At 38.5% G+C, this 14,756-nt stretch overlaps 1 protein-coding gene across 1 annotated transcript in view; it reads left to right on the top strand.

Moving 5' to 3' along the window:
- LOC306857345 (uncharacterized protein MYH16) overlaps window positions 1-14,756 on the top strand; it is a 54,877-nt gene that overhangs the window by 33,570 nt on the left and 6,551 nt on the right. Inside the window, exons 8-18 of the mRNA XM_079397251.1 lie at window positions 1,412-1,498; window positions 2,000-2,245; window positions 3,333-3,450; window positions 4,218-4,345; window positions 4,431-4,627; window positions 6,103-6,235; window positions 7,525-7,741; window positions 8,092-8,228; window positions 10,211-10,314; window positions 11,219-11,411; window positions 14,399-14,602. Of these exons, the coding sequence (XP_079253377.1) occupies window positions 1,412-1,498; window positions 2,000-2,245; window positions 3,333-3,450; window positions 4,218-4,345; window positions 4,431-4,627; window positions 6,103-6,235; window positions 7,525-7,741; window positions 8,092-8,228; window positions 10,211-10,314; window positions 11,219-11,411; window positions 14,399-14,602 (1,764 nt within the window). The remainder of the gene's footprint in view (window positions 1-1,411; window positions 1,499-1,999; window positions 2,246-3,332; window positions 3,451-4,217; window positions 4,346-4,430; window positions 4,628-6,102; window positions 6,236-7,524; window positions 7,742-8,091; window positions 8,229-10,210; window positions 10,315-11,218; window positions 11,412-14,398; window positions 14,603-14,756) is intronic.

A 14,756-nucleotide genomic window follows, 5' to 3' on the forward strand; every position in this document is an offset into this window, starting at 1 on the left:
ATAAAACCTGGACCCTCTCAGACTAACGAATTTCCATGATATTTTGGTATTTATTTTTTTGGTACTTTGATATTTATTTAAAAAAAAAATTATTATGTCTGGATAGATTTTGTTTTATTTTATACAGCTTGCTCTAAAAACAGTAATTTACAGCCTGGAAATCAAACTTTAGATATTCCCAGATATTTCCAAGACTGTATATAAAATAACTATATCTAATATCTATAAAACTATAAATGGCATTTTTAAAGACACAAACACACATTTCAAGAATTGAAATGATAAAGAAATAGATATATTTTCCAGAATTAATTTATAATAAACTTATTTGGACACTTAGGCCCGGTTTCACAGACAGGGCTTAGACTAAACCAGGATTAGGCCATTGTTCAATTAGGACATTTAAGTCATTTTTATAAACTTGCCTTAGAAAAAAAACATTACTGGTGTGCATCTAAAGACAAAACAAAGGCACTGATATGTTTTAAGATCAGTCAGTGCAAGTTTCTTTCAGTTGAACAGCTCAGACTTACATTTTAGTCTAGGACTAGGCTTAAGCCTTGTTTGTGAAACCGGGGGTTAGTGTCTCACTTAGTGTATCTCACATAGGGGTCAAGGATTATGAGGAAATATTGATCATGTCCAATGTTAACAGATAGTTGCATAATTGTTTTATTTGATAGGCTTTATTGCAGTACAGCACCGTGTCTGATCACCAGCTTCTGTTCTGGCCTGTGATTCCTCTCACCTTGTGTGCTTATATTTATTCTCATTCTCATCATTTGACATGACGCTGCGGACGATTATATCTCAAACAGCTGGAGAATAAATGAAGAAACCTGTTTTTGCATTCAAGATATGCTTTGATGTGTTGTAACATAAACAAATGTCTTGTTTATTCATTTTAATAAGCATCTGTTGAACAGCACTGCGAATTTTTATTGCTGTTCAACAATGAGTTCGGCTCTAGATTTGAAAACAAACAAACCTTCATGTGTGTTTTGTTAAAGTGTTATGATGGTTTTTGAATTTGCCTTTAGGCTCTTGGATCCCTCAAAGATCTCATGTTTTTGATTTTTACCCTCTGTAATGTAATGTTGTGTTGTAGCATAATTCTGTAAGTGATCCAGACACTAGGAGGGTCTAGACTAGACTCTTGTTATGGTTGTTTCTAATCACTTCCCCACATCTATCATCTGCCCTGCTTTAACTCTACATACACACTCATGTCCTGACCTGCATGTGGATCATCTCTATGACATCTCTGTTTAAAGCAGAACTGTGGATGAGCATGCAGATTTATTATCTGTACCTGTATTTATTACATATACAATCTGGAATATGTTGCATGATGATGACTGTTAAACTCTAGCTGTGTGTTTGGGAGTAAATGTACAGTGTTTTTCCACAGGTGGAGAAGCAGCGCGCTGATTTGAGCCGTGAACTGGATGATCTGACAGACAAACTGGAGGAAGCAGGAGGAGCCACGGCCTCCCAGGTATATAAAAAAACACTGGTTATGATTGTTTATAGCCACATAAAAGGAGTATTTGAAATTCAAATTTATATTTAAAATAGCTGTTTTCTGTGTGAATATACTGTAAAATATAATTTATTCCTTTGATCAAAGTGGAATTTTTTTCAGCATCATTACTCCAGTCTTCAGTGTCACATGATCCTTCAGAAATCATTCTAATATGCTGATTTGCTGCTCAAGAAACATTTCTGGTTATTATCAGTGTTGAAAACAGTTTCATATTTTTGTGCATTCCATGATACGTTTTATTTTTCAGGATTTCAAAAGTTAAAAACAACAGCATTTACTTGAAAAAGAAGTCTTTTGTAACATTATTTATAAATGTTTTACTGTAACTTGATCAATTTAGTGCATTCTTGCTGAACAAAAGTATTAATTTCTTAATCTTACTGATCTCAAACTTTTGAACGATAGAGTAAAACATGCAATGGCACTTTTTTGTGCCGTGTTGTGTGTGTGTAGATGGAGATGAATAAGAAGCGTGAGCTGGAGCTGCAGCGTCTCCGGCGGGAGCTGGAGGAGTCGTCGGTGCAGGCGGAGGCGGTGGCCGCGGCGCTGAGGAAGCGTCACAGCGATGCTCTGTCGGAGCTGGGAGAACAGTGCGAGAGCCTGCAGAGAACCAGAGCTAAACTGGAGAAAGAGAAACAGAGTCTGAGGCTGGAGGTGGACGATCTGGCGGCTTCGCTGGACACACTGCAGAAAGCCAAGGTCAGCTCTGAACACACTCAGCCTCTCAGGAGAGCATTTACTGCTGCAGATGTATGGCATTCAGACTCCTGATGCTCTGAGCACCGAAAAACACATTAAAAGACCTTTATGAGAACTTATCATGACAAGTTGCACTGTTTTACTGGTTTTAAAGGGGTTTTGGGAAATGTCAGCTGTTAAACCAGATGCACTAGCTTGGCCTGGCTGGAAGACTGTTTTAAAGGAATAGTTCAGCCAAAAATAGCAAAGAGCTGAAAATGTGCTCACCCTCAGGCCATTCAAGATGTAGATGAATTTGTTTCTTCTTCAGATTTGGAGAAATAAGCATTCCATCACTTACTCACCAATGGATCCTCTGCAGTGAATGGGTGCCGTTAGAATGAGAGTCCAAACAACTGATAAAAACATCACAATAATCCACAAGTAATCTACACCACTCCAGTCCATCAGTTAATGTCTTGTGAAGCCGAAAGCTGCACATTTGTAAGAAACAAATCCATCATTAAGATGTTTTTGAACTAAAATATCCATCTTCTGTTGTCTCAAAATCCACCCATACTTTGGTTTAGAGCTGCTTTGCCTTGTAAATGGTGCTTGATCTGTGAAGATTTCTCTCCTGATTCAGACCACACAACCTTTTCAATGGAGGAAGTGTTATTAAGGATTATGAACTCATATTTTAGTCAAAAACATCTGAATGATGGATTTGTTTCTTACAAATGCATAACTTTTGGCTTCTCAAGATGTTAACTGATGGACTGGAGTGGTGTGGATTACTTGTGATGTTTTTATCAGCTGTTTGGACTCTCATTCTGACGGCACCCATTCACTGCAGAGATCTACTGGTGAGCAAGTGATGCAATGTTACATTTCTTCAAATCTGTTTTGGTTTTGTTTTGGTTCAGATTTGGTTCTTGGGCAACAGAAATAAATGTCTATCGCAATTATTATTATTTTTTTAATATGGATCTCCGTGAATCATTGCTGTAGGATTAGGTTTGTGAGACATGAGCAGGTAGATTGCGGATGACCTGCTGAGCCACTGATCAAACCTAATGTCATGTTGTATGATCATGTGTAACATCAGGCATCGACTGACACTCAGATGAGAAAACTGGAGGAGCTGCTCTGTGATGCCAACACTAGGAATGAAGACCTGCAGAAAACTGTGAACGAGGTTACAGCAGCCAAGAACAGACTCACAGGTGACTGATGAAGATCTCACATTAATACCTGAGTCACACTATGCTTCAAAAGTTTGGTTTGATACTTACTTTTATCGAATAAGGATGCATTAAATTGGTCAAAATTGACAGTTTAGATAAATGCTTTTCTTTTTGAACTTTCTGTTCATCAAAGCATCCTGAAAAATTAAATGTATCACAGTTTCCACAAAAATATGAAGCAGCACAACTGTTTTCAATATTGGTAATAATCAGAAATGTTGCACTTGCAGCTTTATATTTAATGTAATTCTATTTTAAACTATTTCTCAGAATTACCCATTTTATGTTTTTTACACCATTTTTGTATGTACTTTAATTTCACAATTGCTAGTCAGAAGCAGATGATATTAGGGAGAGGGGACATTTTCATTCTGATTTGATTGGATAACAATTTGGACACGCCCCTGAGTGCAAGATGAGTCATCATCATTTTCACATAGCATAAAGACTCCATTTTTTATAAGGTTTATATTTGCCATTTTTGCCTTTACTATGATAGAGCAGCAGAATATAGACAGGAAGGGAAGCGAGTTGACTGTTGGCTCAGACAAGGCTCTAAATTGTATGTGTAAAAATACCTTGAAATCTGTTTTGGCCACTTTTAGTGTAGCCTCAGAGGAAATACACACAAACTAAAGCCACAAACCACACCAGATGTGATTTCATGGGCTGTTTAATCTGGTTAAACAGTTGTTAATAGGACTTATTTAAAAATGCTTTAAAAGTATTCAAACTTGCCTTTGCAGCTGAAAACAATGAGCTGATGAGGCAGATGGAGGAGATGGAGAACAAGGGCAGCCACCTGAGCCGATCGAAAGCCCTGCTGATATCCCAACATGACGAACTCAAGAAACAGTTTGATGAGGAGGTGAAGGTGTGTGCGGTTAACCGATCTAACTCTAATGGAGCAGATTGTTTTGCAGTGTGAGGGAATGTGTCATGGTTCGGTCTGTTGTCAGGCTAAAGCGCTGCTGGGCAGCAGTCTGTCTGCGCTGAGGCAGGAGTGTGACACGCTGAAGGAGCAGCTGGAGGAGGAGCAGGAGAGCAAACAGGAGCTGCAGCGCCTCGTCTCCAAACTCAACAGTGACATCACGCACTGGAGGAGCCGCCATGAGGCTGATGCCATCCAGCACAGCGACGAGCTGGAAGAAGCCAAGTATGCATTAATGGTGTAAACATACACTTTGAGTAGGACATTATTGCAGGGATGTTCTTTGTTGTTCCTGTAACAACATTCAGAATGGTTGCACGATTTAGGGAAAAAAATGGCATTTTTCTGATTAAAAAAAAGGTTTGCTGGGAGTGCCAAAATATATATATCAATATGGCTGTAAAATAATAATAATAATAATAGTAATAAAAATAATAATAATTATTATTATTGTTGTTGTTGTTACTGAAATTTTTTTTAATACTGAATTAAAAACAAAATTACTGCTTGCGTGTAAATGAACACAGTGGCGCCCTTCGGTCTGAAACCCATAGGGCATATATTTATTTAATTAAATCAGAAAATTTGCAATTTGATAATTGCAATAAGCCATATCATGATTTTGGTTTTATTTTAATGAATCGTGCAGCCCTAGAATAGGACTGGTTGTTCAGAGCGTTAAATCTGGATTTGGAAATCCCATGTTTTGCTATCCAGGATCAGGTAATCTATGTTCATGCTGGGTTTCAAAGCTACATTGGATTGGATTGCTCTGATTCAGTTTTTTTCAACTGCTTACACAAAATCTTTACTTGTCACACAATTTCTGAAAGCTGACACTGACACACATAAAACACTTTTTTGCAAAACACAACACACAATTCTCTATGTAACACAACAAAATCTAACAGGAATTAATATTATGGCAAAGGTGTTTGCAAATGTTTGCTTTTGAGATGTGTTTGTGATATTGTGAATGCAGTGCTTCATTTTGTAAGAGTGAGGCATTTTGCATTTTGTGTGTGCAATTCTTGGATTTGTGTGTAAAGTTTTGAAAAAAAAAAAGAGGCAAAGTTTTGAAAATGTGTGTAAGCAGTTGAAAAAACCTGTAATAAACAGCCAATATGTTAATAATAGACATGCTAATATGCAACTAGTTAATAGTGTTAAAAGTGTTGCCAAATATTCATGCAATAAGGGATGTAGTTATTATAAACCACTTCTGACTGGTTCCTCTCTGATGATTGATACAGTGATAAATAACAGTTAAAAGTAATTAAATATTTTTGGTTTTGTTTGATAATGACAGCTTTTTGAGGACAAAATCTCTTTTTTACTATACTGAAAGGCTTAATACATATTCTACTTCTATCTTTATCTGCTTTATTATTGTAACGGTTAAATAAATAAAGCACAGAATATAAATGTGCATACATGAAATCCACCCTGAATCTGCCCTTCTGCTGGGATTTGCTGAATCAAATTGATCCTAATCTAAAATGTTTTGTGCAACACATGCTGAATGTTTGCTCCAGATCAAAACCAAAACTCGATTTTCTTTTGAACGACACATTTTCAACATTTGATCCAATCCAGTAGCCGAAATCCAGTCAAATTTCTTTTGAACATCTGGGGCCAGACTGTTCTTCTGTAGATGATGTTAAGTTCACCAGCATGTTTGTAACGAGTGTCCATTGCAGGAAGAAGCTGTTGGCTCGTCTGCAGGAGGCCGAGGAGGCAGCGGAGGCCACACAGGCCAAGTGCTCCAGTCTGGAGAAAACCAAGCAGAGACTGCAGGGAGAGGTGGAGGAGCTGTGTGTGGATCTGGAGAAGGTATGAGCCCTTCACAGATGAACAAAAGATTCTCACGCATAAATATGAAACCTAGTACTGACATGTCAGTGTAATCTGAGCAGTTCCATATTCACAAAAAGCTCTCCAGAAATAAAAACATGCTGGTGAAACATCTACTGCTATTGAATTCATTTTTAAATTACTAACACATTTTCTGCACTCATGCTGTAACAGTGTACACTGTAAAAAAGGAATTGAGAAAAATGATGAATACAGATTGTCATACTTTATTTTGTCAATTTCAATTTTTTTCAATTTTTCAATTCAGCCAAGGCAACTACAGATTTCTTGTACAGCTAATTTTCTATTAGTAATGCTATAAATTGTCTAAATATATAATTTTGGTAGCCGTATTTATAGATGAATTATGCCATCTTTGTTCTAAAAGTGCAATCACCTTATAAATCCAAGATATCTGGGATATAGTTTTTCAAGAACGGTGACAATTTCACGTTTCTTTGTGTTCGTGACTCAAAAGGTCCTGTAAACTGGAAAATACTGTATGTAGTTGTTTTTTAACAGTGTAGTTACTATGGTTGGTTATTGAGGGAAATTTCACAATTAAATTCAATTTCAATTTCGATTCACAAGCTTGCGATTCAGATTCAATCGATTCGATATCATGAAACATAGATTTCATTTCAAGAAAAAAACTGTCAACTAATGCTATGAACTACACAATAAACCCTGTAAGCTAGCTAACTATCATGTTTATGGTCATTAAATGTCTTTCCTGAGGTAAATGTGACGTTACGTGACATTATTGATCTGTTTTATTGACGTCTTTCTCGTCTTTGATCGATTACTTGATTCTTGATTTATTTCAGTCAGTTGTTCTGTTTCCTCTGATGTTTATTCGTGTTTATTTGCTGCTGTAATGAGTAGTAAAGAGGAAATCTAGATGATCTCTTCATTAGGCCATCTGTCACCAAACATTAAAGAGCAGCAAAAACACACTTATTGCTTGAATTTCATTATAAAATTGACAGATTATGAAAGTTGAGACTGTTTCAAATCAAAAGTAACAACACATTTATTGAATGGGAGCCACTAGTGTTTTATTAAGTGCATGCATCAACTGAAAACCGCATAGATTGATTCTTGGTTCATCAAAATGAGAAACCAATATTTTCAGTGCATCTACAACCAGCCAAACCAGTCTTTCATGAAACACCATTTCACTACCTTAGCTGTTAATGGGTCTTATGAGCGTCAGGTTTTGACAAGCCAGATTCACAGACTGCTAGTAATGACTGTCCCTCCTGCAGGCGAACAATGTGGCTGCAGTTTTGGATAAGAAGCAGCGGATGCTGGACAAACAGCTGAGCGACTGGAGGCAGAAGTCTGAGGAGCTGCTGTCGGAGGTGGAGAGCTGTCAGAAGGAGAGCAGACAACACGCCGCAGAGCTCTTCAAGCTCAAAACCACCTATGAGGAGTCCGTGGAGCAAAGCGAGGCTCTCCGCAGGGAAAACAAGGCCTTACAGGGTAACGCTGACACATCTGTCACCATCACGTCATCATGGATATCTGTTTATTTCAAACCTTTTGTGAAGATGCATGTGTGATGGCCTGTAAAAACATGACAGAACTTATATAAACACAGATTACAGTAGAACTGAGCCAGCGTGATGTGGGACCGTCAGTCTCCATCTGTCATTATAGGCTTGGTTTGAATGGCTGCGGTTTTCAGACCGTAATTAGTTGAGGAAGGCAGTTCAACAGAAACAAGCTGACTCAATGGACGGAGAGAATGATGCTTCAGAATTCTCCTAAAATACTAAATAACTTATTCTGCATCGTTGTGTCGTGTTTGATCGATCTGTGTTGTGTTTCAGAGGAGATCGCAGATCTTACCGACCAGCTGTCAGATGGAGGGAAGAGTGTCCACGAGCTTCAGAAAATGAAGAAGAAAATTGAGATGGAGAAAGATGAGCTGCAGGCGTCACTGGAGGAGTCAGAGGCAGCATTAGAGGTCTGGAGAAATACTCCGATTTTCCTTTTTCTGCTTGATGATTACTCTATAAATAGAGGTAAATCTCACCAAAACTCTCATTATTGTAATACAAGTACATATGTATCCTACTGGAGTCAGTAAGATTTTATTTATTGAAGAAATTCATACTTTTACACATCAATAATGAATTGAATGGGTCAGAAGTGACATTTATAATGTTACAAAAGATTTCTATTTCAAATAAATGCTGTTCTTTTGAACTTTCTCAAAGTTTATCAAAGAATCCTGAAAAATAAAATGAATCGCAGTTTCCACCAAAAATATTGAGCAGCACAACAGTTTTCAACATTGATAATAATCAGAAATGTTTCTTGAGCAGCAAATCAGCATATTAGAATGATTTCTGAAGGATCATGTGACACTTAAGACTGGAGTAATGATGCTGAAAATACAGCTTTGATCACAGAAATAAATTATGTTTTAGAATATATTCACTTAGAAAACAGCTATATTAAATTGTAATAATATTTCACAATTTGTATATTTTTTGATCAAATAAATGCAGCCTTGGTGAACGGAGGAGACTTATTTTAGTTTATGACCAAAATAGCATTTGTAAAGTGCAAATGGTGATTTATTATAATTTTTTTTTTAAAGAAAAAATATGTTCATTAAAATATAAAATTTATTTATATTAATTTTTTGGTGAAAAATATTCTAGACATGCCTTTATGAGATTAACCAGCATAGTCTTCACTTTAAAGACCATCGACTCTACCGTGCGACTCCACCGGGCAGGGACACCGGCAAGGGATAGTAGTAGCTTTTTATTTAATTTTTTTTCATTGATATGTTTATTATTGAAATGTTGTTGTTATATGCATGTGTCAATTTTATTTAATTTCTTTATTTTCTTAAATATGTGGGTAGATAGTATTTATAGAGTTGTAACTTTTTAGTTTTAGTTACTTTTTCTTATTTGTAAGTCGCTTTGGACAAAAGCGTCTGCTAAATGACAAAAGTAAAGTAAAGTAAGTAAAGTAATCAGAAAGACTGATTTTAACTGACCAGGTGTTCAGAAACACTAGTAAGAGCTTTGGTAAAGAGCAGAAGCCAAATAAGACAGCACAATGAATTATTAGCAGTGATAATGTCACTATTACATCTAAGACTGATTTAGAACGGCTCATTATTATTTCCCAACAACCAAAGCGGTCTTAATCGGTTTAAATCACCAGGACGAGTCTCCTGAGTAAAAACGACAGAATCCTGTCATGTTTTTGCTCAAGAAGTGTTCACCTTAAATGATAAATGGAGCTGCTGTAAGGCTGTGTTTTTTAAAATGACATGTCATGACGTGGCCGCTGACCCCGTGACCTCTGCTTGTGTGGTCTGACGGCCGTCCAGCTGACGGCACTGATGGATGATGTTCAAGAAGACGGAGGAGCGCTGCTTTACATCTGGCGTTTGTGTTTTTCCAAAGGAACCCATTCAGAAACTCTTGATATGTTCATTATCCACTTGCAGCAGTAGATTTGAACGTGTAGAGGAATTAATTCATGATATTTACTTTTTAAGTAACTTGCAACCTCTAAAACTATGGGCAGTGGCTGAGAGGAATTATTGTAGTAATATTACTGATAAATACTTATGCATTCTCTTATTGACACACTGAATTGTGGTTGGTTTTCTTAAATCAATTTGCATGCTGAATTTTCTTGTATTTATTTATTTGTTTTTGCCTATATTTGCATTGCTTTGAAGAAAACTGAAAAACCTGTCTAAAAATATTCATAATTAAAAAAAAATCTAATTTTATAACATTTGAGGGAAAAACAGCAACATTAAATATTAGATCAAATCAGCACAGAATCAGCTTTGCATTGCTGCCTTCCACATGGAAAGTGAAAGCGTGTGTTTCTGAAAGTGCTGTTGTGAGTTTTGTGCCATCTAGTGTTTCAGAGAGGAACCAGATGTGTTGTCTGTGTGTGTTTCTGTAGGCCGAGGAAACCAAGGTTCTGCGTCTTCAGCTGGAAGTGTCTCAGGCTAAAGCAGACATGGAGCGCAGACTGCAGGAGAAAGAAGAGGAGTTTGAGGCCACCAGGTTTGATCAGTGCATGATATGACTGACATGAGTGTGTGTTAAAGGGTTCGGTGGATGATGATAGTTGGGAAAATTGCCTGATATGCCCTTTTTGGAGAAATGCCTCTGATAAAACATCTGCTTTGAATCAATGTTGTCCAATTTGCATTTCAGTCCTTTAACTCTTCTGTTTTTCCACCTCATCCTTTATTTCCTGCTTCTATTTATAAGTGCTATGGTAAGTAACTTTATCTGGCTTCTTCTCATTCCTGTAATATTGCAAATTTCTCTGATAATGCAACTGAAATCTGTTAGCTTATATATCTTTGCTTGCACAGTGTTCTGAGTGTTTGTTTATTTTTTTTTACCCATTTTTTATAGATATTATTAAAGTATGTATAAATATATATTCTATTATATAATATTGTTAATATGAATTCTTTTGGCCATGATCTTCATATAGTGGGAATCTGATATCCTGACAGTCAGTTATTTTATTTTATTTTTTATAAATAATGTTAATGTGGAGCAGCAACTCAAAAACCTACTGTGTTTTTCTATTATTTATTTGACATTATTCAAGGTGTCCTACAGAATTCTATTTTTGCATCTTAAACCAGCCTGAAATAGTTTGCTGGTCTTAGCTGTTTTAAGATGGTCTCCCAGCCCAGCTTGTTTAGCTGATTGGTTGGTTCTCAATTCAGTTAAATTCAGTTTAGTTCAGTTCAATTCAAAAGCAGCTTCACAAAAAAAAATTTGTATCAATGTTACAATTCTCAAAGTCCAGACTGGGAAACCGAGACCACCAAACCAGCTTAGACTGGTTTAAAATATGCTTTAATCAGTTATTGTAACGAGAAACATTTCCAAACCATCCAGTTCAGGCAGTGAAACAGAAGCGAATGAGATGTTTTGTTGGTTTCAGGAAGAGCCACCAAAGGGCGCTGGAGTCTCTGCAGGCCAGTCTGGATGTGGAGGTGAAGGCGCGCACGGAGGCGGCCCGGCTCAAGAAGAAGATGGAGAGTGATGTGAATGAGCTGGAGGTTCAGGTGGACCAGCTGAACAAGAACAACGCGGAGCTGATGAAGACTGTGAAGAAGATGCAGCAGCAGATCAAGGTGCAGCTCGCATTCACGCAGGAGAACATTCTGATGTACAGTGGGGAAAAAAAATATTTGATCCCCTACTGATTTTGTACGTTTGCCCACTGACAAAGAAATGATCGGTCTATAATTTTAAAAATGATAAAAGGGGCAGTCGTGGCCTAATGGATAGAGAGTTGGACTTGTAACCTGAAGGTTGTGGGTTCGAGTCTCAGGTCCGGCAGGGATTGTAGGTGGGGGAGTGAATAACCAACACTCTCTCCACCCTCAATACCACGACTGAGGTGAGACCCTTGAGCAAGGCACCGAATCCCCAACTGCTCCCCGGGCGCCGCAGCATTGGCTGCCCACTGCTCCGGGTGTATGTTCACTACTGTGTGTGCACTTGGATGGGTTAAATGCAGAGCACAAATTCAGAGTATGGGTCACCATACCTGGCCACACACCACTTCCATTTTCCTTAATGTAATGCATTTAAAAAAAGTTATAAATTGATTTGCATTTTAATGAGTGAAATAAGTATTTGATCCCCTATCAATCAGCAAGATTTCTGGCTCCCAGCTGTCTTTTATACAGGTAAGGAGCTGAGATTAGGAGCACTCTCTTAAAGGGAGTCTCAGCTTGTTACCTGTATAAAAGACACCTTTCCACAGAAGCAATCAATCAATCAATCAGATCCCAATCTCTCCACCATGGCCAAGACCAAAGAGCTGTCCAAGGATGTCAGGGACAAGATTGTAGACCTACACAAGGCTGGATTGGGCTACAAGACCATCGCCAAGCAGCTTGGTGAGAAGGTGACAACAGTTGGTGCGATTATTCACAAATGGAAGAAACATAAAATAACTGTCAGTCTCCCTCGGTCTGGGGCTCCATGCAAGATCTCACCTCGTGGAGTTTCAAAGATCATGACAACGGTGAGGATTCAGCCCAGAACTACACGGGAGGATCTTGTCAATGACCTCAAGGCAGCTGGGGCCATAGTCACCAAGAAAACAATTGGTAAAGGCAAGCGTACACGGTGCAATGTTTTCTTTTTGCTGTCGTACGATGTCATATGAAATTAATTTCCCATCGGGAGGAATTGTTGATGCTCGCATGGTCGTGGCTCGCATCGTGTGAGAAGGATTTACGAGCCTCACGAGCATCTGAACATTTTTAAACATGTCAAAAAAGTTCGGGAGCTGTCGGCTTGCATTTGTGATGTGTGTGCAGTTGAACGAGCCGATTCATCGATTCATCTTAAGTTGACCAATCAGGAGCTGAGGAAAACTACAGAAGAAAGACGAAAAGGAAGATAGAAACTTGTAGAACTTTTTTTCTTTTTTATTAATGCTCAAAAACAGTATACAAACAGTAATACAACCGTCATCAAATAAAAAATGATAGACGAAATAAAAGGAAAATAAATAAATAAAAGAAAATGGGTGTTTAATACATTACAAACTGAAAAATACAACAATTTGAGGCTACATGTAAAGATAGGAAAAGAGTTACAAACAGATAAAGTGTTTAAAGATTTTTTGTTCTTAGACAATTGGATCAATGAAAAATATTGCTCAAATTCTTTCATGAAAACAAAAGAGAGAGGTCTGGAGTAACTCACCGAACTTTGGCAGCAACAGCAAGCACTTTGTGTGACATGACAGAATCGTCCGAGATGATATTTTGCAGCGGATTGCTCAGGAGCTACTGTTATCAGGTCAGCTGTAGCACGTAGAGGTACTTATCTATAGCTATTGTTATCTATAGCTATTCCTAGCCATATTATAATTCACACACGGGGACGGGGTGACCAGACGTCCCAGTTTCCCGGTGCTGAAAGATTCTGTATGTGTAGCAAACAGTTGTCTCGTATCAATATTATGCAGTCATGAGACAGAGAGAGAGAGAACATTTTATTTAAATGTACTACATAACGGCTATGACACTGCCCTTTTCTCAACTTAATTCAATACATGTCATTACATCAGGGAGGGAACTTCAATCGATTGCTTCGGAATTCAGCAGGTCTTAAAATCGTGTCGTGTATCACTGTGTCTGTACGATTTTCAGATCAACTCACTTGTATCGTGTGCGTGGACATACGATCTTCCGACTATCAGAATTTGCACCGTGTACACCCGCCTTAACACACTACGCCGTGAAGGACAATCCTGCAGCGCCCACAAGGTCCCCCTGCTCAAGACGGCACATGTACAGGCCCGTCTGAAGTCTGCCAATGATTCAGAGGAGAACTGGGTGAAAGTGTTGTGGTCAGACGAGACCAAAATTGAGCTCCTTGGCATCAACTCAACTCACCATGTTTGGAGGAGGAGGAATGCTGGCTATGACCCCGAGAACGCCATCCCCACTGTCAAACATGGAGGTGGAAACATTATGCTTTCAGGGTGTTTTTCTGCTAAGGGGACAGGACAACTGCACCGCATCAAAGGGACGATGGATGGGGCCATGTACCGTCAGCGTTGGGTATTCCAGCATGACAATGACCTAAAACACATGGCCAAGGCAACAAAGGAGTGGCTCAAGAAGAAGCACATTAAGGTCGCGGAGTCTCCAGACCATAATCCCATAGAAAATCTGTGGAGGGAGCTGAAGGTTCAAGTTGCCAAACGTTAGCCTCAAAACCTTAATGACTTGGAGAGGATCTGCAAAGAGGAGTGGGACAAAATCCCTCCTGAGATGTGTGCAAACCTGGTGGCCAACTACAAGAAACATCTGACCTCTGTGATTGCCAACAAGGGTTTTGCCACCAAGTACTAAATCATGTTTTGCGAAGGGGTCAAATACTTATTTGACTCATTAAAATGCTAATCAATTTATAACTTTTTTGAAATGCCTTTTTTGGATTTCTGGGTTATTCTCTCTCACTGTTAAAATAAACCTACCATTAAACCTAGCATTAAAATTATAGACTGATCATTTCTTTGTTAGTGGGCAAACGTACAAAATCAGCAGGGGGTCAAATTTTTTTACTGTATGTGTGGTACATGCTCCTGCAGGAGCTCCAGGCTCAGCTGGAGGAGGAGGCACGTGTGCAGGAGGAGCGGAGGGAGGAGCAGATACTGCTGGAGCGCCGCTGCACTCTGCTGGTCACTGAGAGCGAGGAGAGCCGCGCTGCGCTGGAGGCGGCAGAGAGAGTGCGCAAGAGCCTGGAGACAGAGCTGCATGAGACCGCAGAGAAATACAACACTCTCGACAGCCAGGTGCTGATCCACACCACTCTACAACACACTAGACTCATCATAACCTTCATTAAAACTTGATTATATCACATAGTCCTTAGCAGGTCATGAGTTGATGCTGTCAAATTTCATGTTAGAGAATCTTTATTTCTTCTTTATATCCCTTGCAGTACAT

Source organism: Barbus barbus (assembly GCF_936440315.1).
Source record: "Barbus barbus genome assembly, chromosome: 38".
NCBI classification, from domain to species: Eukaryota; Metazoa; Chordata; class Actinopteri; order Cypriniformes; family Cyprinidae; genus Barbus; species Barbus barbus.